Source organism: Dermacentor albipictus, chromosome 7 (genome assembly GCF_038994185.2).
Source record: "Dermacentor albipictus isolate Rhodes 1998 colony chromosome 7, USDA_Dalb.pri_finalv2, whole genome shotgun sequence".
NCBI classification, from domain to species: Eukaryota; Metazoa; Arthropoda; class Arachnida; order Ixodida; family Ixodidae; genus Dermacentor; species Dermacentor albipictus.
In genome coordinates, this window is record NC_091827.1 from 1200215 (window position 1) to 1225088 (window position 24874).

At 48.9% G+C, this 24874-nt stretch overlaps 1 protein-coding gene across 8 annotated transcripts in view; it reads right to left on the bottom strand.

Moving 5' to 3' along the window:
* The window catches only part of LOC135918004 (nidogen-like), a 382953-nt gene that overhangs the window by 212471 nt on the left and 145608 nt on the right, over positions 1 to 24874 (bottom strand). For all 8 annotated transcript variants that reach the window (XR_011507287.1, XR_011507286.1, XR_011507284.1 and 5 more), the window contains exon 2: positions 12757 to 12870. Coding sequence is in view for 4 of the 8 variants with exons in the window: in XM_065451667.2 (XP_065307739.2) it covers positions 12757 to 12870 (114 nt within the window). In the remaining 4 variants the exon portion in view is untranslated. The remainder of the gene's footprint in view (positions 1 to 12756; positions 12871 to 24874) is intronic.

Sequence of the window (24874 nt, forward strand, 5' to 3'; positions counted from 1 at the left end):
GGAGTCCGAATGGCCGGTGTTTGTGTGGGGAGGGGGAGGGAGAGAAAGCTCTGTATGCCAGATATAAGCATGAAGTTGCGGGGTCGGGCCGTACAGGCGTGGTGGGGCTCAGGCTGTGCTGACCGCTTGTTCAGACCGACAGAAGAAGAAATAAGAGTACGTACATGAGTACAGATGAGATTGGTACGATGAGTACAGATGAGATGAGTACCTGAGTACGTTGGCACAGGGACGCGAGTACGCCACCGTCCACCTTGGCGCACAGAGGCCGCGGGAAAACGGCGTTCGGATTGGAATTTCACACCTTTCCGCGGCGCGTAGCGATGTCATTCTTTGCAAACACGATCGTTGACGCGCATTGTACGGTCTACGCTTGTCAACTCAAAATGGTCAGACTTGGTGAGGGGCCCTTTAAGCACAACGACTGCACAAGGCACTGATGACACCTTTTCACCTTCCCCGCAATGCACTCGCACCATCTGCTTTCTCCATAAACAAAGAAAAAATCCAAGGCCAATTACAGTTTCACTGACTCAGTGCTGCTTCTCGGGCAGGCATCGAAGCAATCCTGGTATATGCGGCTGCATGCATAGGTCTTGCATGATGCAGGTCCTCCTATGCATTGCACACGGTGCACATATCGCAAACAGATCATTTCTTTTTGCAGTGCTCATGTATAAGGACACACTGACTCAAACATGACTGCGTTGTGTTATGTTTCCTTCAGTGCGTCAGCGTTTTTGAGTGCTGCACGAGCGATTTAACCCCAACTAGCCCATGATGAAAGTGAGTGAAGGAGTACGGTGAACTTGTAGTGAATTGGATTCACATGCCGAATGGAAAAACGCACCGTCAACTAAAACGGAGGGTGTGGCTGATGACGTACATACTTCCCATTGTTCGGCTACTAGTATCTTTCGCTTTCGAAAGTTATCTTTGCCACTGGAAACAGCGCAGAGTTCGCCCGTTAAACTTGAGTCACCTGAGACCACATGAAACGCCGCGTTCACCGGCCAAGTTCCACGCGGTTCGTTGACCACATCACACACCACGCGAAGTCAGGAGTGCCATATTAACGCGACAGCGTTAAGGAGCTCGTGTCGCAGAAAAGCCGGTGTCGTCGGCGTCGGTGTCGGCGGCGTTGGCCATGAGCGATAAATCCCGGCAGGCACTTCATGAGTAAAAAAAACTTGCACGATGGGCTGGGTGGGAATCGAACCAGGGTCTGCGGATTGTGAGACGGAGACGCTACCACTCAGTCACGAGTTCGATACTTCAAAGCGGTACAAAAGCGCCTCTAGTGAATGCGGTGTTGCCTTAGAAACGAGCCGTAGGAAGTTATACTGTGTATATCGGTAATTATGACCATTTAACTTACAGAAGTCGCAGTTACGCGAGTAGCGACGTGCGTTTCCACTACATTTCTTCTGCGCTTTCCGCACACGCAGAGCCATCTTGCGGCAAACACAGAAGACCCCCTCCTCGCAATGTACGGCGCTGCCCGACAGGTGGCGCGCCACGCGCGCATTGGGGCTGTGCGGGGACCGGTGCGAGGCGCGTCGCGGCCCGGACTCCCTCTCCCCTGACGACGCTTCGACTTGTTCCCTCACGGGTTGCAGAATCAAGCGTCCTTCCTTCCTTTAGATCACTATCTGTCCATCTCCATGCCCGTGCCGATCACGACGTTTGGCTGGCGTGCATCGTTTCCCCTCCGAGACACCGCGTTCTTTGGTTCGTTCCGCTTGCTGAGGCGCACGTTTCGTTGCCGCGCTGAACCACGACGCTCACCGCGTCCGATGCGGGGCGCCTCGTAAGTGATCGCTGCGCCGTAGCCCATTGTCTTACACCCCTTGGCGGGTCGACGGGAACGCTGTCGCGTTCCACTCTTGAAGGCGAAGCTTAAGCGCCCTCCAATTTTTTAAGTCGCTACAGCGTAAACCGAACTGAAGATTAATTTCCTTCGACAGGGTTTTTCGGCTGGGCTCCTTCACTCGCCAGTTACGAACTCGATGGATGCGCTACACCTACGCTTAACGTAAACAACATCGGCGGTAGGCGAGTGCTGATTATCCAAACTGCGGCGTTCGGAAGCATGTTTCCATTCGTTTACAGCACTACAAAATTCACATGCACCAAGCACAGACGTTACGGTAATCGTGATTCGGTTGGATGTTTTAGCAGACGATTGCACCGACACTGGCGGAATCCAGTGGTCTGGTTGGATTCGTCGGCGTCGATCGAAGTTGGTTCGGATCCACGTCGCACTGCCATAACCCACGGTCGTCGGTCGTGTCGTTGTCAGCCTACGATTACAACACTGTCTTTCAAGAACAATGTCGAGCGCATCGTGCGTCCAAAGAACACGTACGATCGTTGGTGTCGGCGTCTTTGCATCGGCGGACATCACAGGCATAGGAGTGGTTGACGCCGGAGACGCATAGCAGTCTCTAATTTGTGCGCACCCGCGAAGTGTCACCACGCGTAGGCGAACTTCTAGCATCGGGCATAGAGTTTCCTATACTATACCAGAGGAAACTCTGCCGTTGCAGTCATTGTCCTACCATGGAAATGATGGGAAGTACATGGATTTGTCTTATCTTCGTGCTTGTGGACTCAGACGTTCTTGTGGCTTTGTATACTGCGCTATATAAATCTCATTGCCGTAAATTTCAGAGCAATCTATACTCTTCGAAGTGCAGAAGACGCCGCGAACACGTGCAATTGCTACCAATTGCAACGATTGAGCTTGTCGAGGTGGCGAAATCGAAACGCGCCAAGAGTCTGAAGGCGTCTGATGTCCGCGATAAGTTGATAAGGGCGTTTCAAATCACTTGTCAATACATACGTACGTGGCTTAGTGGTCTCAATATCCAGCTTCTGTGCGAGAGGTCCTGTGCTCAAATCCTGCCGTCGGACAATTTTAATAATGTTTGCTTAATTACTTATTACACAGTTCGTTGTTGAAAATTACAAGTGTACAAAGTCACAAAGGCAGAAAGAATAAATTTAGGCAAATTCATGTACTTCCCGTGCTGGCACAACCACTCCCAGAGCAGCTCCCTTAGACACTGGCGCCAGAGTTCCCCTGGTAATTAATGTTAAAGGTAACTAAAGTTAAAGTAATTAAACTTCATTAAATTTCTCTGGTGTTACATCTCTACGCTTTCTAAGTCGCTTGAGTCTACGTTTAATGTGGATAATATTTTTAGAGATCCATGGGCTTTTAAGCTTCTTACGTACCTTCCTGAATGTGACATATTGTTCAATTGAGAATATGACCGCCTTATTAAATAGTGCCCACAAGGCATGAACATCATCATGCGCACTGTGCCTTAGTGCAGTGTCTAAGTAATTTGTGATAGATGTATCATCAGCGCGGTCAAAGTCATTAATGCACACTGAATGCGTACTCGAATGCCCTGCAGACCTTCGATAAGACCAAGAAAAAACAATAAGCTGTAGTCCGACACACCAGGTTTAGTACTAATAACAACAATGAAAGGCTTATCACTTACAAAAAACAAGTCCAAGACAGCACTGTTGCGCATAGGTTCACAGACAATGTGATCAAGGTTCAGAGGCAACATTGTGTCTAAAATAACATCACTCGATTTATATTGCCCGTAAATTGATTTATCCAATTTAATAGCTGGAAGGTTGAAATCTCCTGTAATAATTACGTGTCGTGGGTGGTATTTTTAGTGAGCTTGGTCAGTGTTTAAGGCTCACCCCGGAGCAAACAAAAGAGGATGAACTACAATACCTTGACCTTAGACTACATTTTATAGGCGATCATGTCTGTGGAGAATACTTCCCTCGTTCGGCCAAGCCCCTGTTGAACTGCACCTCAGGTCATTCTAAAGTAGTAAAAAATGCTATTTGCATCTCCGTTCTTCGCGCCGTCCTGGTAAAAACATGTGAGCATGCAATGAGTGATGCCTTTGCACGTCAGGTAGTCAGGCTGCAGGAAGATGGGTACCCGGATAGCTTAATAACGAGCAGCCCTGAGAAATTGATGAAATGGGTAAAGAACCCGAGGAGGCAGGAGGCCGAAGGAAATAGCAAGAAGAACGTGGTAGTTGTACCCTACGCACATCGCCTACATCATGGCCTGAAGAACGTTGCAGGTCGTTATGGGGTGCAGGTTGTCTTTTCGGCTCCGGGAAAATTGAGTGCTACTTGTCAGGCGGTCGAAAGGAGAGAAAGTGGAGCAGAACGTAATCATAACGTAAGGCGCAATGTGAAACATGTTAACAGGTATGTAGGCTGCACTACCAATATCGTATACTCTTTCCCGCTCAAGTGTGGGCGAGTGTACATAGGGCAAACCGGCCGGTGCATAAATGTAAGACTTAGGGAACATGAATTCTCCCAGGACAAGAATGACTATGCGCATGTGTCAGCCCATTGCCGGCAACGCAAGTGTAAGCCTCTGCTCAAAGAGACAACAATTTTGTTTCATCACACTGATGCATCCACGAGATTAGTTGTGGAAGCCGCCCACATTCAGCGAAAGGCCACGCGGTGTATCAGCCAGCCTTCGATCGCGCTTTCACAGCAAGAATTAACGTATCTGGATAGCTCGATACGGTAATATATGCCCTATATACGCGTGGCCCGGTTCTGCGTTCTTCGAGTGACCATTTGATCGCTTGTGTCGCTTATGTACCTGATGTGTGATCCAGTAAACATCGTTGTGAGTCAGCGCTCGTCCTGTGTCATTTCACTCCGTCGTCGTCTTGTTCGCGCTGTTCCCATTATGAACGTATACCAACTCGCCCAACTTTCCACTTGTCCAGCGATGCCCGTATAGGGAGGAGGGGGTGGGGGGGGGGGTCAATTTGACCAGGCGAGAACATTGAGCAGAAGAAATGATTGGATTCCTTTGCCATGAGGTCTGGCTTGCTGCCAATGCTATCATTCACGCAAAGTGCAGTTATTGCTGGTTTTGAACCGGTCAGGTATCTCCAGAATCTGTCTGGCCTATTTAGCATGTAATTGGTCAAAGTAGTTGAAAAGAAAGTTGCCCTGGCTGTCCTTAATTCAGTTCGAACCTGCGCGCTGCGAACAGATATCGTGTGAGGGTTTCTTGGCGTCGCCTGCCGAGCGCGCTGTAGTCGGCGTTTCAGGCGAATCATGCTTCTAGTGATCCACGGGTTTGCCTTTTCTACGCGTTTCCGTCTGACAGGTAGAAACTGCGATATACGATCTGCAACTGTTGACTTAAATTATGTCCAAGGACGCTGCACATCATTTTTTTTGCGGTATCGTGTCAAGAGCTATCTCTAGATGATCGAGGATTGATGTGTTATCTGCCCTTAGAAAATTTAACACATGTGTATTAGAATGTTTGGCAGAACTCTTATCGTCTATACTAAGGGGGGTTGCTATGGTGTTATGGTCCGATATTTCACTTTCTACATCGATTTGACAATTAAAGCTGTCATCCGATAAAGATACCAGATCAATGAGTGGCATTGGCCCTGTATTCGTGATGGTTCATTTACCAGTTGAATTAGACCATGTTTTGCCCTTATTTCCAACATACAGTCCACGTGTAGCCTATCGACAGTACTTGATATGCGTGCGTTCTAGTCAACACTAGGCAGGTTCAAATCGCCCTTAGTATTAACCTACTACGTTTGTTAGTTATGCTTCCAATGTAATCATCAAGCTTCTGAAGAAATTTTGAGGAGGTGCCAGGGGCACGATAAACAACACGAATTATTAAAACGAATCTATCCATGAATAACTTGCACCATATGCTTACGTAATCCTCAATGACGGGAAGTGGTTCGTACTTCAGTTCTTGATTAACAAGGCAACGCCACCACCCCTTGTCCTGTCATTAGGTATGACATGAAAAGAATTAGGGAAAACTTCATTTGTAATGTCGCGTCTCCACGTCTCCGCAATGCCAACCCCGTGAGGGTCATGTATTAAAGTTAGGCATTCGAATGGTTCGAGCTTATTAACAATGCTTCGCGCATTTATATTTAGTAGCCTTATTTCTTGAGGCTTTTGTGGTCACAAACACTCATGTGGCGCAGATTGGCGGTGAGTGCATGCTTCGGCCCGTCTATTTGCCGTCAAGTCCCATGTATACGCAACGTCGCCTATAAAGAGTTTATCATGCACGAGTTTTACCCTAGCGCCAGACTGCCGATCTGACTGCGCTGAACGCCAAAGTAGCCTTCGCTTTTGCACTGTTGTTTTAGTAGCCATCAGATAGCGTTATCTTCGTATACTTAAGTTTTTGCAGTTCTTAAAGATGGCCATTTTCTCATTGTAGATATATAGCTTCAGGATAATTGGTCTATCTCAGTTTGCCTTCTTTTGGCCGAGCCTATGAATCCTTTTCACTGAGGACACTGCCACATCAAGGCGGTCATCAAACACACCCTTAATTACTTTGTCTTCTATGTCTTTGTGCGTCTCATTTGGGCTTTTCGGTACACAAAAAAACATAATATTATTACGTTTAGCTCTATCCTTTAAGTCGTTAATTCTCTGCTGCTGTAATCTGATAGCGCACTCAAGATGGCGCACATTGCGTTCAAGTGCAAGTAGCTTAGTGCATGACTGCGCCACCGTGTCTAGTTTTTCCTCAAAACGTGCAAGTCTATCATTTATCAATGTCTGCTTGTCTAAGATAAGCTGAAGCATATCCTCAGTTGAGAGGCCAGGACTACTCTCTATATCTCCTGCCACCAAAAGTTGCAAGCAACACCAAAACGTGCGCAAAATTTCAGAGCATTTCATTGGGAGCAGCAGCAGAATTAGACAAACACTATTATATCGGAAACCATAAACTGGAGGATAGTAACCGAAGCAAGGTTTGGGAACGGGCTAGCTGGTATTCCATGGTATCAATCGTCACTAACAGCGCATACATGGACGAAGGACAAAAAAGGACGGCGAAGACAAGCGCTGACTTCCAACAGATTCTTATTATGAGAAACATACATATATATACTGGGACACCAAGACAAAAGCGCCCCCCTACAAAGCAACAACCCGACATGAGTATGCATTCAAAATTCATGACCTAAGATGAACGAGAGCGCATGTGCGACCTCAGAAAAACCAGTTCTTTGTCTGTTAATGCAATTGATGGCTTGCTAACTGAGTCACCTGGTTTGTCCACGGTGTGGTGCTGCTTGCAACTTCTGGTGGCAGGAGATATAAAGAGTAATCCTCGCCTCTCAACTGAGGATGTATGTTTCTCATTATAAAAATCAGTTGGAAGTCATCGCTTGTCTTCGTCGTCCCTTTTTGTCCCTCGTCTATGCATGCGCTGTAACCAACCTGCAAAGCAAGCCAGCAATGTCTTAGCGACATGGTCGCTTCTGTGCTGCCACTCCCATTGAACATAAACGGACGCAGGGAAGGCTTTATGCAGTCCGGGAATCCCGTAGACGTGCTTCCTATTGGAGGGCTCCAGTTGTCGGTGCATGTGACGTCATCAGAAGCAATCAGCGATGAAGATTCCAAAACATAGCACGTGCTGCCTCTAGTGCTTGATACTGCGCTTTGGGACATCAGCGGCAGAATCTGCTAAGCAATCCAGCAATGTCTTAGCGACATGGTCGCTTCGGTGCCGCCGCTCCCATTGAACATAAACGGACGCAGGGAAGGCTTTATGCACTCCGGGCACCCCGTAGACGTGCTTCCTATTGGAGGGCTCCAGTTGTCGGTGCATGTGACGTCATCAGAAGCAATCAGCGATGAAGATTCCAAAACATAGCACGTGCTGCCTCTAGTGCTTGATACTGCGCTTTGGGACATCAGCGGCAGAATCTGCTAAGCAAGCCAGCAATGTCTTAGCGACATGGTCGCTTCGGTGCCGCCGCTCCCATTGAACATAAACGGACGCAGGGAAGGCTTTATGCACTCCGGGCACCCCGTAGACGTGCTTCCTATTGGAGGGCTCCAGTTGTCGGTGCATGTGACGTCATCAGAAGCAATCAGCGATGAAGATTCCAAAACATAGCACGTGCTGCCTCTAGTGCTTGATACTGCGCTTTGGGACATCAGCGGCAGAATCTGCTAAGCAAGCCAGCAATGTCTTAGCGACATGGTCGCTTCGGTGCCGCCGCTCCCATTGAACATAAACGGACGCAGGGAAGGCTTTATGCACTCCGGGCACCCCGTAGACGTGCTTCCTATTGGCGGGCTCCAGTTGTCGGTGCATGTGACGTCATCAGAAGCAATCAGCGATGAAGATTCCAAAACATAGCACGTGCTGCCTGCAGTGCTTGATACTGCGCTTTGGGACATCAGCGGCAGAATCTGCTAAGCAAGCCAGCAATGTCTTAGCGACATGGTCGCTTCGGTGCCGCCGCTCCCATTGAACATAAACGGACGCAGGGAAGGCTTTATGCACTCCGGGCACCCCGTAGACGTGCTTCCTATTGGCGGGCTCCAGTTGTCGGTGCATGTGACGTCATCAGAAGCAATCAGCGATGAAGATTCCAAAACATAGCACGCGCTGCCTGCAGTGCTTGATACTGCGCTTTGGGACATCAGCGGCAGAATCTGCTAAGCAAGCCAGCAATGTCTTAGCGACATGGTCGCTTCGGTGCCGCCGCTCCCATTGAACATAAACGGACGCAGGGAAGGCTTTATGCACTCCGGGCACCCCGTAGACGTGCTTCCTATTGGCGGGCTCCAGTTGTCGGTGCATGTGACGTCATCAGAAGCAATCAGCGATGAAGATTCCAAAACATAGCACGTGCTGCCTGCAGTGCTTGATACTGCGCTTTGGGACATCAGCGGCAGAATCTGCTAAGCAAGCCAGCAATGTCTTAGCGACATGGTCGCTTCGGTGCCGCCGCTCCCATTGAACATAAACGGACGCAGGGAAGGCTTTATGCAGTCCGGGAATCCCGTAGACGTGCTTCCTATTGGCGGGCTCCAGTTGTCGGTGCATGTGACGTCATCAGAAGCAATCAGCGATGAAGATTCCAAAACATAGCACGTGCTGTCTGCAGTGCTTGATACTGCGCTTTGGGACATCAGCGGCAGAATCTGCTAAGCAAGCCAGCAATGTCTTAGCGACATGGTCGCTTCTGTGCTGCCACTCCCATTGAACATAAACGGACGCAGGGAAGGCTTTATGCACTCCGGGCACCCCGTAGACGTGCTTCCTATTGGAGGGCTCCAGTTGTCGGTGCATGTGACGTCATCAGAAGCAATCAGCGATGAAGATTCCAAAACATAGCACGTGCTGCCTGCAGTGCTTGATACTGCGCTTTGGGACATCAGCGGCAGAATCTGCTAAGCAAGCCAGCAATGTCTTAGCGACATGGTCGCTTCTGTGCTGCCACTCCCATTGAACATAAACGGACGCAGGGAAGGCTTTATGCAGTCCGGGAATCCCGTAGACGTGCTTCCTATTGGCGGGCTCCAGTTGTCGGTGCATGTGACGTCATCAGAAGCAATCAGCGATGAAGATTCCAAAACATAGCACGTGCTGCCTCTAGTGCTTGATACTGCGCTTTGGGACATCAGCGGCAGAATCTGCTAAGCAAGCCAGCAATGTCTTAGCGACATGGTCGCTTCGGTGCCGCCGCTCCCATTGAACATAAACGGACGCAGGGAAGGCTTTATGCACTCCGGGCACCCCGTAGACGTGCTTCCTATTGGAGGGCTCCAGTTGTCGGTGCATGTGACGTCATCAGAAGCAATCAGCGATGAAGATTCCAAAACATAGCACGTGCTGCCTGCAGTGCTTGATACTGCGCTTTGGGACATCAGCGGCAGAATCTGCTAAGCAAGCCAGCAATGTCTTAGCGACATGGTCGCTTGGGTGCTGCCGCTCCCACTACCGAAACAAGCATTCTATCAAAATGTGTTGCTGAATTACGTACAACATAGAGTCACTCACTAGCGCTATAATGCAGGTCGAAACATCATGGCTATATAATAAGGTTCCAAAGCATACGGATGTAGGCAGCTCGAGCAGTGTTTGAGTATATGTACCGTGTGTTGTGGTTGCTCTGCTCCACGCAGTATGTGCGAAAGTGCTCTGTTGTGCATAATACGTCTGTGAAAGTGTTGTGTGTTGCTCTGTCGTTACTTTGCCGAACAGAAAGTGCAAAATGAAACGGCAGCAATTTTTTTTTTCTATCGGGGCGCGCAATAACTATACGGTTTAGTAACTTGAAGCCTTCCCAGGTGGCGCTAAGCGCGTTGTTACATTATTATACATTAGACAGTATAATAGCAAGAGCTTGGTGGCGCAACCCACCACCCCGTTCCAAAGGGGACGCTCATAACATCCATCCACCGTTAAACAGAAGCCCAGTTCCAAAGGGGACGCTCATAACATCCATCCATCATTAAACAGAAGCCACCGCAACAATGGACAGTCTTTAGTGACTCCAAGGCAGCCCTTCAGTGCATACGACGCCCAATGCGCCACGGACCCAATGAACAACTGGCCTCAGAAATTCGGCACATATATAATCAAAGCCATGACAAGGGACACAACATAATCTTTCAGTGGCTTCCAGGACATTGTAACATCAGCGGGAATGACCACCCCGACGAAGCCGCCCAATCTGCACATGAAAGTGGTCAACGAGTCTTCATTCCGCTTTCCCGAACAAATGTGCGGCTGAGCTGCGACTGATGTCCCGTGAGTGTACCTTGCCCCTGTGGGACTCGAATGTTTTCACCATTGTCGGTTGCGTTCGTTGTCTCCGGACATACGGATGCGCCTCCCGCCTGGATTACCACGACGTGAACAGACCATGCTCTACCGTCTCTGACTAGGCATTGCCGTTACAAACTCATATGCTTTCCTCATAGGAATGGCCAACAGTCCCACGTGCGATACATGTAACATCGACAAGACGCTAGCACACATTACCTGTGTTTGCCCGCGGTACAGTGCTGAGAGACAAATGATGTGCAGAGTACTGGACCAGTTGGACAATCGTCCACTTTCAGAACTGAAAGCTTTAGGCCAATGCTCCGAAAGAACATCCACGTTGAAGGCCTTACTCGCGCTATTAAGGTTCTTGCGGTCCACGGGGCTTCACGACAGACACTAAGAATGCCGCCCCCTACCGCTGTGTAGTGTACGCGCTTTGTTCGTGCTTGTCTTCCTTTCTTCCTATCTCCCCCTTCCACTCTGTTTCTCTTTTTATCCCCCTTAACCCTTCCCCCTGCGCAGGGTAGCCAACCGGAACTACCTCTGGTTAACCTCCCTGCCTTTCTCTGCATTATTTTCTCTCTCTCTCTCTCTATCCACCCCTTCAGAAGCGTGCGTGTGTGCGTGTGTGTGTGTGTTTACGTAAGTTCAACGCCGCGAGATTCTAGCGATGCCATTCCTTTTCGCGCTTCCACAGTGGTTAAAGCGACGCTCCAGCCGCGTTATTAACATGATCGGCCGGCCGTCAACGGTGGATGATAAGCGTGACAGTCGAGCGGAAGGCATCGCCATAAAATCGTGTCGTACTTGCACCTGGTTCCTTGTATGCACCAAAGAAGCCAGATTGATTTTATTTATTTTTTTGCAAATATCCGTAACGTGCACCATGCTCATGACGCGTACGTTGTTTTCCAGCTGCGAACTAGCGCAGTTCGTAGGCGTAGTCGCATCCATCGCTTCGCTTGCCTGGAGTCAGCCATGTTGGTTTTGGAGAGGGAGAGAGAGAGAGATTCTTGTTTTGGGAAGGAAAAACATAGGGTAAAGTGCTGCGCAGTAACTGTCTCTCAGATGAGGACACCTCAACCGCGCTGCACAGGGGGGAAGGGGAATAGATAGAGGGGTGAAAGAGGGGCAGCGGCGGCGGCTAGAACACCGTGCGCGGGCAAGTCGGTGGCCTTCGCTTATGAGGCGCGGTGACGCGCCTAGTCGTGACGGAGCAGTGCTTCCTGCGCGGCGAGAGCCGCGTCACACATTTGGCGAACGTTGCCGTCGATGGCTGGGCACTGGACGAGCAGGGCCCGCCGTGCAGCAGCGAGAGCGGCTATTAGCGCGTCTCTGGAGTCGCTGTTCGCAGCGGTTGGGGTGCCGCGTGACGGCTCAGCTGCGGCTGTCTGGTTGTTGCGGTCGCGCAGGGCGTCACTGTACGATCGGCCCTGCGGGGAGCTAGCAAACGTAGACGGAGCGGCCGTACGCGGCTCGGTCGGTGCGGCGCCGGCTAGTTCAAGCGCCGCTGCTCCCATGCATGAGGGAGGGAATTTGTTCCATTTAAGGACGAACATTGGGGCCATCATCGTTTCTCTCTTAATGGAGCAAGGGTTTAGAGTTAGAGTTTCTTTTAGAGTTTAGTCAGTTTACATACGTAGCAAGTGACGAAGAGTGCGAAGATAACACTGAGGAAAGCTGCCGTGGTGATGAGTGTCGCTTGTATTCGTAATGCATCAGGCAGAAGCCTCGTTTTTACGTTCTTTTAGTCAGCCATAATTGACGCGTTGTCCTAGTGAGACTGCGTCATTATACACTTGTATACGTATTCCGCGATCTCGTCGCACACATGACGCTTTTCGACATCACGTTTGCGCTAAGTGGCGTCGTGTCAAATTATCGATCCAGACTAGAGAGTGGATCGCTGTCCTTTGCTTTAACTGACCCTTTTCGGTCGAAAACCAGAAACACTGAGCCATCTAAGTGTGTGTAACACACCACATAAATTGTTAAGGCATGTGGCATTGCGACTTCAGACACGGAGCGTAACTCTGTCGGCGTCGTACTTACAGTGTAGAAGCAGAATAATGAAAAAAAAGGGTCACGTAACATACCTTTGTTGCACGGCGGGTAGCTGCGGCTGAACTTTGGCAAGCAAATGCACTCTTTACCCTTGCAGAAGGTGTTGGCCACGCTCGCGCAATCGGCATCACTGTCGCACGCTTGGTCTGCACACAAACCAACAGAGAGGAGGTGTCAGCTCACTTACAATACATTTTCGTATACGGGCTGCTATGTCAGGTACGACGCGAATACATATGGCGACAAAAACATTCTCACAAAATGCCTAGACCTCGCTATCGGACCAAATCACGTGCCTCGTAAGCCCGGTTATACCGTGCGGGGATGGAAGCGCTGCGCCAATCGCGCCATCTTGTGCCAAAACACCAACTTCGAATGAAGTGACTAAATTTTGCGGGATTTACGTGTTCAGTGGTGGGAACCACATAGCCATGTGTTGGCTAGCATCTAGCCCTAAAGACAAAGTTAAAGCACTCCGTTTCAACGTCGGCGTCTTTGGATTGGGGGTGTGTTTGGTGGCGCATTGTTACTTGGCCGCAGGAAAACGAAAATCATTTGTGCTATACAATACACCACGAATGTTTTTTTTTACAATTCTTACACGTTTGCGTAATATACGGACCAGCTAAATATGATCTGAACTAGCACGCTTCTTACGGGACAGTCGGGAAAGACAGCTGCGCTCTCAACTGAACGAATAAGTGGTACGGTCTGCGTTACACATTTTAGGGCTCGGTACTGGTAAACCTTCGCCTCGTCTAACGGCGAACAGCATGCGTGTAATGTTAAAGAATATTTCGCACCACGTCCAGTTGAGTTGTAAAGCGGCACACTGGCAAACGAGCTGCTTGCTTTCGGGAAACCTCTTGACAACCGTAGTCATCACTCAGATTTGCACTCCTGGTACTCTGTATTCTGCAAGAACCACATCATACAAAATCAGACTTTGCAGGCTTTTTCGGCCGCAAAACACAAACCGAGGATGCAAAGTTTCGGCTTTCGTCTACACCGTAGCGGCCGAATGGTGGTCACAAAGGATCGCAGAATACGAGAGAAAGTAACGTTCGCGGCAATGATGTTCACGACGCCACTTGCGCAGATCAGTTACGAAAATTCAAAAAACGGAAGACACAGTTCGGTATCAAAACATCGGTCGCCGTTTTACAATGACTTCATGGGGCAGCCCTAATAATGGAGCTTCTGCAATATATTGGCCGGCGATGCGTATCGGACAGCCACTGAACGCTTTTTTCCTTTTATTCTTTTCATACGTTATTTTTGATACGTTATGGCTGCCCTTCACAGATTTAGTCATGCACTGCACAAAATGCTTCATTCCACACAAAAATGTTGTAACACGTACTTGCAAGCCTTGGATGACTAAAGAAATAGCTAGTGCAGGCCGTAAAGTTAAAAAAGCAAGGAAGCGGTCTCGACAACACCCTTCCCCTGAGGGCGCATACCAGTTATTTGAACTGCGACTACTTCTCAAGAATGCTATAAAAAAAAGTAAAGGCAATTATCAAAGTGCACGTTTAAAAGAGTTCCTTGTTGCGTCACCGGCAAAATTTTGGCGTCAACTGTCGCCAAAGAAGCAATCAGTTTCGAACCTTATGATAAATGGCACTGCCGTAACAGATCGAAAGGACGTAGCGGATGCAATAAGCCTTTACTTCTGTTCCGTGCTCAACAGGGATGACGATGTTATTCCACAATTCAATGCTTTTGACGAAATCCCTGCAATAAATAATCTATCTATTAGTTAAGAGGGTGTACTGACACTTCTGCTCAATCTAGATATCAGAAAGTCGCCGGGTATGTCGGCACCCCTGCTTCTTTTCTCTTCCGTTAAGCTGAATGATTGCGCAAAGTACTTATGCTTGATATTAGATAAATAATTATCCCATGCTGAACTTCCGAACTATTGGAAACATGCTCAAATCGCACCGATACCGAAAACCGACGGCCGGTCTCTTGTCTTTTCCTACAAGCCTGTTTCCTTACTATGTATATTCGAGCACATTATCTTCCCACATATTTCCACTTTTGCTGAGGAAAACTGCATTATTGATAGCTGACAGCATGGTTTCCGTCGCAAACATTCCACGGTAACTCAGTTATTAGAAATTGCCCATGACCGCGCAGCAACCTTAGATAGGTGTAATCAAATAGAAATAATATTTCTGGTTTTCGAGAAAGCTTTTGATAGAGTGTGCCACCAAAGACTGCTTTTGAAACCTAAACCTATTCTGAAAAATGACACATTGCTCGCGTGGCTAGCGGCATACTTATCATTCAGGCATCAAACAGTATATATTGATGGATTCAGTACGGATCCTGCCCCTGTAGAGTCCGGTGTTCCTCAGGGCTCCGTCCTGGGACCATTATTTTTTTTTGGTTTGATATTGACATATGATATTGCAGCCAATATATCAATTAAACTACGTCTATTTGCCGATGATTGTATACTTTACCATGAGATTTTGTGCCACGACGATCAGGAATTATTAAATATGTATCTACGTGCACGATATTCACGCCTGGTGCTCAACTTGGAAAATGTGCATTAATTATAAAAACAGTAGCTATGACTTTGACACGCAAAGTTAATCCTTTGAAGTTCCGCTACACCATCGATAACAACACGTTATCTCAGGTTACAAAATACAAATACTTAGGAGTCATAATTACATCAGATCTGAAATGGAATGACCACATAAAGCACACTGTAAATAAGGCAATGAAACAACTCGGATATTTAAGAACCCTTCGTAAACCCTCTACAAAAATTAGATTGCTCGCGTACAAAACTTTCATCGGATGAATTCTAGAATATGCAGCAATTGTTTGGGATTCACACACATAGTGTAATTTTACGAAACTTGAGAATGTACAACGCAAATGCGTCTGGTTCATTTATAATTGTTATAGTTGGAAAAAATCCCCATCAGCTCTTTAGCAAACAGCCAATTTAGAGACCCTACAAGTAAGACGACACCAGGAAAGACTAAGATGTTCTACTTAATTTACCATAACCAACTCGGAATAAACAAATATGCGTATTTTCATTCAATTACCCAGCGCCAAACCCGTTCTTTCCATTCATAGAAGGTGAGCGAGTTCTTGTGCAGAACAAATGTGTTCAAAGCTTCATTTTTCCCGAGCACAATTCGCACATTGAATAACCTTCCTGCCGATGTGGTTGAGTGTTCGACGGTGTCTTCTTTCTCGAGTGCATTCCACAATAGCTAACGATGCTTCACATTGTCGTGGCATATTGTTTGTATTTCGCTTTGTATGCCTTGTAGGGGTTGGAGGACGGGACGTCGGGATGAAATACACAAAACTTGGGAGGATTTATTTTACATTCTATACAGGGAGGTGAGCGTCAAGTACCAGTCGTACAGACATTGCGGGCCGGCAGCAACTCGGACGCTGCGGCCCGCGGCAAGAAGTTCGAGAGAGGTGAAACAGGGAATCAGGGCATGTCCCAGCATGCTCAGGTCTCTCTGGAAGGCTTCTTATAAGCCCTTCGAGCACTGCAAGTCACGTCATGTTTGACCAATGGGAGAGTCCACTCCGATGACGCCACTTGCAGCCAATGGTAGGCGCCCGTGTCGCGTGGAACACCTGTCGGGGCTCTCTGCGGTCTTGCCACGCAGACTGGCAATCCACTTGTAGGCTGGAGAAGGAGCGGGGGGGCGCTCGTGCACCTGCTTCATTGTCGGATGCCCACCTGCTAACCCCGGCGGCGCACAAACTTGTTGGCACGTAAACTTGTTGCCTCAAACTTGTTTGCTCGGCCGCTTCTCTGGAATGCGCTTTCCTGCTTTTGCATTCCTCAATTAGCTGTGCTGCAATCCGATGTGGTCTGGGGAACTCGAAGTAATCGCAGGAACCAGCTCCATATCTAACAGCTCGTCCTCGCCCCGGTTGTTCTGAATGGCCGGTGAACTCAATTCGCTGGCCATGAGGAACGCTGAAAGGAGCTGCAGGGTACTGGGGTCGAGCCTCGTTTGACAACCCTCGGGATCCTGGGCCCTGGAGAACAAACGTCAAACAAACAAAACAGCACAGCGCTGCACCACGCGTAAGCGCAGGCTCTTCACCCCTGACTCGCCAGACTATTACTGAGTCAAAATCAACCCTGATCTTTTATTTCCCCAATTTCGACAAAACAGTTCCAACCACCCTTCCAAACAGCTATCCATTTCTCCTCGATTGCCGACAAGACCAGAGCACTATTGTTGTTGCAAAACAAAAGGGTCGTTGAGGATGCAAACAACAAATGAAAACAGCCGAACATAACATAAGTGGCCTAACTACACGAACAGCATGTTTCCAATCTATCGCAGTGGCGTACTTATCGCACGTAATGGTGCCACTGAACAATCTGGTCAACCTCACAAGTACGTAATCACAAGCGCACTAGCCTTGTGGTCACTAAACAAAACGCGTACTTGCATTGTAGGCAAACTTTTCATTCACGCTTACTCACGTTTCTTTCCTGAAAGTCCTACAGGACACGTGACATAAACGAACAATTAAACTTGCGGGACTTACACACTCCGCAGAACTCTTAAACTAATGCGTCTTTTAATAACTCGTTCCACGCGTACTTATAATAGAAGTCAGAGTACGGCTGCCTTAACACACACGAGCAACCCAGTCATAAATCTGCTTCCTTCCGTCCACACAGGACATGCGCTAATGGAACTAAGAACGCTTCTTCGTGCAAATCATGCACTCACTGAAAATCTACGCGCTTAACCTTAAAAAATTCAACACTTAAAAAGAAAGAAGGTTAAATAACACACACGCGCGTTACGATAGGCCTCTCAACAATAACCTTGACCCTCAGGTTACTCACACACACAAAAAGAAAGCCTATTTACTTATTAATGAGCATCTCGCGAGACTACATGTTTACTTAAAACGCATCTTTCAAATCTCGGAGCTTTCTCAAACCAAAACATAAACAAAGCTCATACCTTTACATATTGAAAGAAATCATAATCTCAAATCGCGAAAAACTTTCCGATGCTCAAAATAAAAAAGCAAGACGCTCCATTTCTACGGAAGGGCTCTTCGCCTCCCTTTCCAAACGCTTATGTCTGACTCATACTCTGAGCCGTCCTCGCGGTCGTCGCGGCTTGAAAGCTACTCTGGCTGCCGAGAGACAACAAAAGGGCTGACTAACTATCAGCTCCCCCAAGACGTTACGGTCTACTGCCAATTTGCGTCCCCGCGCCCCGCTTTCAACACGAACTCGATTGACCGCGTCGCCAATCCCCACCTGGTCTCGTCCTGCCACCTTGCGTTTCTTCGAACTGCACGCTGAGCTATGAGAAGAACTACGGAACGACGAGGAGCTTAACTGCCTCGTGCCCTTTGTCCGCGTCCGTGCAGAACATTCTTCGCGGTCCCCCTTTGACCGGTGGCTTGAACGTTTTCGATGCGTCAACATCGTCCGAGACGACCGCATCTTTTTCCTCGCGCCCTGCCCATTTGGGTTTCTCGCCATCTTTGGCGGCGCTACATTAATTACCGACTTTCGGTCTTTAACGCGCTTCTTTTTACGGCGCTTTCTCTTCGCAATCACTTTCATGACGCCTCGTGCTTCGTGCTGGCCGGTACACGTTTCGTCGGCCCGGATCGGCCTCTTACCCGCACAGTCTGAGTGATTTTCCTTTAAATCAACATTCTCTCTGCCTCGACTGGCGGACAGCTCAACCAACTCTGGCACAATGCAGCAGGCTTTACTCGAGTAAGACAACTCGCACTCTTGCGAACTGTCCTCTGCTACATTGCCCAGCTCACGCTGTGAATCGGCACACAGCCCGTCGGTATCGATCGCTGTCTCACGCGCACAGTCCGAATGATTAATAACTGAATCATCCCTCTCTAGGCTACCTAGACTGGCGGAGAGCCGCACCGATCCCTGAACAATGCAGTTGTTCTCTCGTGGACTACGGAACTCGCCATCCTGAGAATTACCCTCAACTGCACCGCTCAGCTCGCACTTCACTTCTGCACGCACATCTGGCTCGACATGGGTGCTCGCCTCTGTTGGGTCAGCAGTACCCTTTTCTTCGCTAGCAACCTCGCTAACCTTACCAGCGACGCACACGCTCGGTAACTGTGCCAATTTGTTCGCAGCTGGCCTAGCTGTCTCCACAGTCATCTGTTGGCACAGCACCTCGTCGCTCTCACTACGGCCTTTAACGGCCTCTGTTGCCACTAAGGCATCGTTAGCAGCTAGCCTTTTCCCTTCACTTATTAATCGGCAGTCAATCTCACAGGCACTACTCTTTTCGTCGGCTTCTGGCGAAAATCCGCTAGACACTTGCTCTGTACTTCCTGCAGAATTCTCAGACAGCCGTTGTCTCTGTGCCAATAACTGATCACAATATTGTATCTCTTTGATCAGTGCTGCCTTTTCTCTCTCATACTTTTGCTCACGCTCAAGTTCGCGTTCATTCTCACGTCCGCGACGTTCACACCTAAGAGTAAGTTCTTGAAGCTCCTGCTTCCGTTCATTCTCGCGTTCTTCACGCTGACGCTTACTCCTAAGCTCACGACGCTCTCGCAAACGTACACGACGCTCTCGCTCCCGTGGCTCCTGTATCACTTCCCAAGCAAGCTCAATGCTTTTATCATCATTGCCACTATCATTAATCGCCTTTATGATAGCTGGCGTTTCCATCCGTTCGTCCGCCTCAACTCCCAAATCGTCGCACACCAACAACAAGTCTAACCTCGTCAACCTTCTAAGATCCATGGCAGCTGCCCCGACAGGTGGTTAAAACTGTTTTCCTTAATTAATTTGTGCAAACACACAATGCAACAAACTCCCAATTCCCAGAGCTATCAAAATTGAACACACAACCTTTGAGTCTGGCGAATCATAAGGAAAAAAACCACGCGCTCACTTACGGTTGCAGCACCCTGCCATCCGGTTCGTTCGTCCGCTGTTGCCGGTTCCTCCGGACACCCTGGGTCGAAGGCTCGCTCCTTCTTCGCTACTCCCAGTTTCTTCGGACCTCTTTCGACGAAGGCTCACTCTTCTTCGCTCTTCCCGGTTCCTTAGGATCTCTCTCGACGAAGGTTGATTCGTAGCGCTGCCACCAGCTGATGCACTCGGAGGCGATCCTACCGCTGCCAACCAGATGTAGGGGTTGGAGGACGGGACGTCGGGATGAAATACACAAAACTTGGGAGGATTTATTTTACATTCTATACAGGGAGGTGAGCGTCAAGTACCAGTCGTACAGACATTACGGGCCGGCAGCAACTCGGACGCTGCGGCCCGCGGCAAGAAGTTCGAGAGAGGTGAAACAGGGAATCAGGGCATGTCCCAGCATGCTCAGGTCTCTCTGGAAGGCTTCTTATAAGCCCTTCGAGCACTGCAAGTCACGTCATGTTTGACCAATGGGAGAGTCCACTCCGATGACGCCACTTGCAGCCAATGGTAGGCGCCCGTGTCGCGTGGAACACCTGTCGGGGCTCTCTGCGGTCTTGCCACGCAGACTGGCAATCCACTTGTAGGCTGGAGAAGGAGCGGGGGGGCGCTCGTGCACCTGCTTCATTGTCGGATGCCCACCTGCTAACCCCGGCGGCGCACAAACTTGTTGGCACGTAAACTTGTTGCCTCAAACTTGTTTGCTCGGCCGCTTCTCTGGAATGCGCTTTCCTGCTTTTGCATTCCTCAATTAGCTGTGCTGCAATCCGATGTGGTCTGGGGAACTCGAAGTAATCGCAGGAACCAGCTCCATATCTAACAGCCTTATGTGGGTTCTTCTAATGCCGTACTTGCTCGACCAAATGTACATTGTATTCCTATATATTGTATTCTTATGCACCCCACTCCTGCCGAAAGCCTGACATCCAGGCTGGCAGTATGTAATAAATAAATAAGTCAATAAATAAATAAATACTAGCATTTTTTCTGTCTACTCGCCAAGTTATGTGGAATACTGACAAACATGCAATGACCAAAATAGTAACTTTGCATTTATTCTGTGGTACTCTGCTATGCCAACTTAATGTCACCAAGACACCGCGGGCTGCGTGTCACCGCGGGCTGCGTGTGCGAATGAAAGCCAGCGAGGGTGAGGCGGCGTTTGGGCGCGCAAGCGAGGGAAGCAGGGAGGAAGCACGCCGTGTTCCGTCGCGCGGAAGGATCCGAGGGGAGGGTGGGCAGGGGGGTGCTTTTTACACTGGGCGGCCTCGCGCGCCAGCCCGCGTTAGGCTGGGCATCCAGCTATATATACAGACCGCTGTATCTTGTAAGTCATCTGCGACGGGGACAGAGTCCGGCCGCACGCTCCGTTTTCGTGGCTTAGTTCGCGTTGACGCGAGACGCGGCACGAAAGTCAATTCGCTCGCTGCTGCTGCCGCACTTCCTCGCTCCAGCGTTCTAAAGCAAGTATCCGCGATCATCGAGTGAGATGTGTTCGTGTTTGCTTGTGCGCGCGTGACACCACGCCTGTTAATTTATTTAGTATGGCTATGATTACAAGTTTATACGGTCGATAAAACTATCCTTTCTTCGTATAGCTACATGTACACTAATTTGCTATCTTTAAGAGGAAACTTTAGCTCGGGCCCAACTCCAACGCGGCCTATTCAAATACATGTAAAAACGCAACAACGTTTTTCTGAGATATTCCATGGACCGATTTTAATGAAATTTGTTGCATTTGAGAGAGAAAGTTAAGTTCTAGTTACTGTTGGTCGCGGAATTTCTATTTAGGTCCAGAGTTTTGTAGAAGAGATTTTCGAAAATTCGGAAGTTTGAAAACTATAGAAGCATGAAGGTTACACATTTATAGCTCTGCATAAAAAAATACATATCTCGGCTCTGTAAACGGGATCCATTATATCACTGAAAGCGGACAAATTCGATAATTCGATACGTCATTTATATCTTACGTGAATTTGTTACGTTGTTTACAAGGGTTCTGCAAAAGCTATATTTCCATATTACTAAATGTTTTGAGATTGATGTGTAACATATCAATATTGTAAGCTTTAGATGTACTATTAGATGCAATTCACGGAAATGTATTATCAATTTTCGTTGCCGAGTTACAGAGCTGTAAACTTGATAGTTTCGTTTTATAAAAGATTGACGACTTAAATAAAAAATCTAAAACCAACATTCACTAGACTAAGTTTTTCTTTTAAATGCAACAAACCTCGTCAGATTTGGTGCGGTGGTTGCCGAGAAAAACGAATTCTCCTTTTTACGTGTATTTAGATAGGACCACCCGAGCTAAAGCTTCCTCTTAATACTGAAGAACTTCTCACCAGTCCACACGAGCTACTTTCTTGTTGTTCCCTCAGCGCTGCGTGCAGAAGTATTGCACGCCCTGCATGACTATCCGACCGCAGGGCACCCCGGATTCTCCAGGACGCTGTCGAGAATACAGGAAAAGTATTACTGGCCACGCCTAACCGCCGACGTTGCCCGCCCGTTACGTCAAGCCATGCCGAGACTGTCAGCGACGCAAGACACCACCGACAAGACCAGCGGGATTACTACAGCCGATCGAGCCTTCTTTACCGACCGTTTCAGCAGATCGGAATGCACTTGCTGGGACCGTTTCCGACGTCAACAACCAGAAATAAGTGGATAGTCGTGGCGACGGACTACTTCACCCGCTTCGCTGAAACGAAAGCTCTGCCGAAAGGTAGCGCAGCCGAAGTGCCGAAATTCTTCGTCGAGAACATCCTGCAACGACATGGCGCCCCAGAAGTCCTCATCACCGACAGAGGAGTGGCCCTTACAGAGATGTGCACCCAAGCCATTCTGCAATACAGCCAGACAAGCCACAGGAGGACAACTGCCTACGACCCGCAGACGAATGGTCTTACGGAACGCCTGAATAAAACCCTCGCCGACAGGCTAGCTATGTACGTCGACGTCGAACACAAAACCTGGGATGCCCTCCTGCCGTGCGTAACCTTCGCTTACAACACGGCGGTGCAAGAAACAACACAGATCACGCCGTTCAAGCTGCTTTACGGCAGGAACCCGAGGACGACTCTTGACGCCATGCTGCCGCACGTCACTGACGAAGAGAATCTTGACGCCCCCACCTATCTGCAGTGCGCCTAAGAAGCCCGACAGCTCAGCCGCCTACGGATCAAGAACCAGCAGAGGACCGACAGCCGACACTTCGACGACGCTACGACGACGCTACGACGACGCTACGACGAACCTTCGACGACGCTACGTCGAGTACCAGCCCGGCGACCGTGTTTGGGTTTGGACCCCCATATGCCGACGAGGACTTAGGGAGAAGCTTTTACGCCGCTATTTCGCACCCTACGAGATCATCTGAAGCATTGGCGCACTCGACTATGAGGTCGTACCAGACGGTATTTCGCTAACACAAGGGCGACCTGAAATAGTCCACGTTGTGCGACTTAAGCCGTTCTATCAGCGCTAACGAACTTTTCGACTTTACATAGTTGAACTTTGGACTATGTTACTTTGTACTTTCTATCTTTGTTGTTTTGTTACTTTTATTTAATAAGTGTCCTTTTCAGGATGTTCAGAGATGCCTTGAAAGTAGGGTGCCTAACAGCCTCAATAGCTCTGTTCCAATACTCGCCGTAGACGGCTAAGTAGACGGCTAAGCGGGCAAAAGCCATCTTAAGTCTCGTTCCAATTATCACGAAGACGTCAAAGTAGACAGCTTCGCGAAGACAGCATCGAAGTCAAAAGCGATGCAGGCTACTTTCTTGCCCAAAGAAGATGGCGGCGGAGCAAGACGCTTGGAAAGCCGACAGGAAGGTTGTCTCCGCAAAATAAAATGTAGACACGCAATCCAACGCCCTTAATGTAAACTACATCGATTTTTTCATAGGTTTGCAGGCGCAAAGACTTAAAATACAGAAATATTGCGTGCTTTTCTCAACTTTTCCTTGTCGCTTCGAGGTAGCGTCACGTCGAAAAAGCGTCTTCCGTCCATCGTTCAGACGGCTAGAAAGGCGTTCCATTACATGGCCTCGAAGCCTCCTCGGCTGTTTCCTTAGCTGTCCACGTAGACCGATTCCGCTGCCGGCCAGGATGGGAAGACACCATAAGTATGCGTAAGCATTGTGCCACTTGCTCATCTCATTATCAATGTTACAAAGCTTGATTAGGCCAGCACAAACGACAACGCTGTGGTTAAACGAACGGGTGCGGCGGTGGAGCCAGCTGACGACGTTCCGATCATTGTGAGCCGTTACCGCTCTTTAGCGCCGTATCGATACGCATCGAACCATTGAGCAAATGTACTCGGGCGGCGGCTTCGTATGGCACCGCCACGCGCACCGCACCTTGAAAGCGATCGGCGATGCCCACAAACAGTGCCGGCTGCTGACAGCTTCCCCATAGAGAAAGAAATTCAACACGAGGGGACACTCGGCAAAAACTGGCAACAGGAAACACGTCGCGCCTAGAGTCAACTCCATCCGCTGACGCGAGCATCAGAAAAAAAGAATGTGAAATAAACTTACAGACGCCTTATTTTTTTATTCTTTCCCACTACAACCGAAAACCTTCTGCGTGTAAATGGACTTATACTTTGCGACTTATTTTTCTTGTGTTGCGTAGCAACAAGCTAGCGGCACGCCAGACGCGCGTGCATACGTCATGCGCCAGACGTGCCACAGGAGCGAGCGAGGCCGGCTGCGGATGTGAAGCTCGCGTGCTCGGCGACCCGTCTGTTTTGGAGGTAGCCCGTCTTTTGGTCTCCTGGCGTTCTCTTGTGTTCCGTCTGCATTTCGACACGGCACCGCCGCACTACTGGACTACAGCAAGGTGAGGAATTTTGCTTGACAGTCTGCGACGCACTTCAAGCACATTTAGGCTTACTGCACGAAACTGAACCTATATAGTGACGCAGTTATCGTAAAACAGCTCCGCCGTCCAGACCTAGTTAATTTGAGTTAACTACTCGTACTGGGAGATGTTTGCAACGCTTACTATGAGCCCAAGCCTTATTATAACTTATTTCGGCAGTTTTTGGGCACGCTCGCCGCACCTGGCTTTGTGACGGAAAGCACCTCGGCAGTGTGACCAGCGCTGAATTAAGGGGGGGGGGGGGGGGGGTGAGCTAAGGGGGCTGCAGCCCAGGGCCTAACCTTGGACAT